The following is a 2,611-nucleotide window of genomic DNA, read 5'->3' on the forward strand; positions in this document are numbered from 1 at the left end:
CCGCGTCCGGCCGAACCACCAACACACGACGTCGAACGCGGACGGGGCGATATCCGTTGTGTCAAAGGTACCAAGCCAGTGGCGCTGGTCGTCGCACTGTAGCTCGGCGACCGTAGCGGCCAAAGTCTCGTAGTCGGATGACACGAATGTCTTGCTCTTCAACGTGCGTGTGGATGACATCCTCGGCGGTGGGGTGGCGGAATCTGGCGGATTCAGTGGCAGGCGGTGCAACGGTGGCAGAATCGCCCAGATTTGGCCGCGCGACAATGGTGGAGGTGGTGGACAAATAGGGCACTGCGGGGGGCGATTGGGTCGATGTGGCAGTGCGACGACGACAGGGGATGGTGGATCCGGTGTCCGCGCGGTGCGGCGGTCATGGAATCAGTCAATTCTAGATGGATTTGGTAGCGGCTGCGGCACGGGAGGGGGAGCGACGGGCGCGCGGTTGCGGCGGGAAATCACTGGGGGCGGTTGGCTACTTTTTTTTTCGTCTAGCGGGAGCAGGGTTGTTGTCGTCTATTTGCAGTACATATGGTTGTATTTGGGGCTGAGCAAAAATTTTGGAGCAAATTTTATAAATAGGGAGGCTGTTGGAGGGCCGTTTTTAGCTCAAAATACCCTAAAACAGTTACACTCTATTACAGGGCAGCTTAATACTTAATGAAAAGGACATAAGGCTATATGTTTGCTTGTCCCTACATATTCCGCCTTTCTTCGTTCTAATTTTCCCTCCTATCTCTAATTTTTTGGGTCGGTTTTTCCCTAAAAACCAGCTCAAGTATCTCACTTGTTATCGACTTCTAAAATAAAATTTTGCTTTGTTTGATAAGTCAAATTAGTACATATGTATGTAATAAATGTTTATCAAATAAAATCCGTTTTTACACTATCAAAATAATATAAGAAGATAAATCAGAGACTTACCTAGTACTCCCTCCAATAGGAAAAAAGTGTCTCAACTGTAAACTAAGGTTGAACCTCAGCTTTGAACTACGGTTGGTTCAAACCTTAGTTCAAAGCTGAGACACTTTTTTCCGATCGGAGGGAATATTATATCTATGCCACAATTTAAAAGTGTGGACTATGTTTTATGAAATAAAAATTTGATTGAGTTATCAGAAAAAGAAAGAAAAGAAATTTGATTGCTCGGGTCGGGTGGATCTTTCGTCCCTCCTTCCTTCGTCCCATCAGTAATGTCGGGTCAGAGTCTCGAAGTTAATGGGGCTAGACGAACACTGACTGCTCGGTGGCCCCCGCAAAAGATCAAATCTACCGGAGGTATCTACCGATTGGCCGTGGTGCATCCAGCCCGCGCAGCGCTGCCGCCAGCCTCAGAAACGCAAACCGCGCCACGCAGCCGCAGCCGCGCACACACACATTTACGCCCGCGCGCGCCTCACAGTTACTTCACCTACTGCTTCCACGGCTCCGGCCTCCGGCCACGTCGCGAGGGCAAGGGCAGCCACACATATGGCGGAATGCGCCGCAGCGGCAGGCCACGCTCACCTCGCAGCCACCATAGGCGAGCCCCTTCCATCTCCTTCCCCTGCTCCCCCTAACGTGTCCGCCTCTTCCCCCAACCGTCCCCCACCTCCCCCCATCTTTTAATCTCCCCCCGCCCCCGGCCTCGTTATATTGGGGTCAGCAAGGCAGCAGACGACCGGTGTTTGCCAAGGGATCAAGAATCATTGCTGTTCTAGCTAGCTTCCATTGGCCTGGGTAATTAGTGTGTGTTGCTTGATCTGCTGCATGGCATACTCCGGCGACGTCGAGGAGGTGCCGGAGCACGGAGCGGCTCACCCGGCCGAGGCATGCACGGGCGGCTTGGCGGAGGAAAGCCGGCCGGTCGCGGCCGACGCTACGTCCTCCGATCACCGTGCGGCGGTGGCGGCGCAAGATCAAGCTGGAAGAATATCCACGTCCAAGGAGAAGCGGGAGGCGGGGAAGCTGCTGCAGCCAGCGGACAAGGAGGAGGAAGGGGAGACCGCGCGGGAAAGGCTGAAGCGGCACAGGCGGGAGATGGCGGGGAGGGTGTGGGTGCCGGAGATGTGGGGGCAGGAGAAGCTGCTCAAGGACTGGATGGACTGCTCCGCCTTCGACCGCCCGCTCGTGCCGGCCGGCTTGCTCACTGCGCGCCGGGCGCTCGTCGCCGAGTCCTGCGCGCGCCGCCCGGCCCCGGCACCACCTGCCAGCTCCAGCCCTCTCCGGGTGCAAGACGGCTGCTCCTGAGCTACTGCTTCACCTCTACATCTACATGCACATATGCCTAGCTTCTTCTTGCTCAAATAAGATACTGTCCTTCTTGTTTCCGAGTTATGAAGGTCGATCTTTTTGTGGTTTAATGGTGATGATGTGAAGATTACATTTACATTTCAGCTTATTTAGCTTATATATACTGCCAATAATTCAGAAACGATACGGTTGATGCAAAATTTTAGCTAGTGATGATCGATCGAGGAGCGTTGTTCTCCAAGTCTCTGTAGATAGATGTGTATGTTGTGCTTGATGATGTTGCTAGTATTGTTAAGAGCCATATCATATGTAGTACTAGCTACCACCTTTGATTAGACAGTTCGGTGAAAATAATAATATCTATGGACTTTAACGAGTC

General features: G+C 52.9%; 1 protein-coding gene across 1 annotated transcript; it reads left to right on the forward strand.

The window, feature by feature from the left end:
* Positions 1-1,404: 1,404 nt before the first annotated feature.
* On the forward strand, positions 1,405-2,375 carry LOC125538048 (protein BIC1-like). Its single transcript, XM_048701356.1, has one exon. The coding sequence runs from the start codon at positions 1,750-1,752 to the stop codon at positions 2,227-2,229; it is 480 nt and encodes a 159-aa protein (XP_048557313.1). The 5' UTR covers positions 1,405-1,749; the 3' UTR covers positions 2,230-2,375.
* Positions 2,376-2,611: the final 236 nt, after the last annotated feature.

This window comes from Triticum urartu, chromosome 2 (genome assembly GCF_003073215.2).
Source record: "Triticum urartu cultivar G1812 chromosome 2, Tu2.1, whole genome shotgun sequence".
NCBI lineage: Eukaryota > Viridiplantae > Streptophyta > Magnoliopsida > Poales > Poaceae > Triticum > Triticum urartu.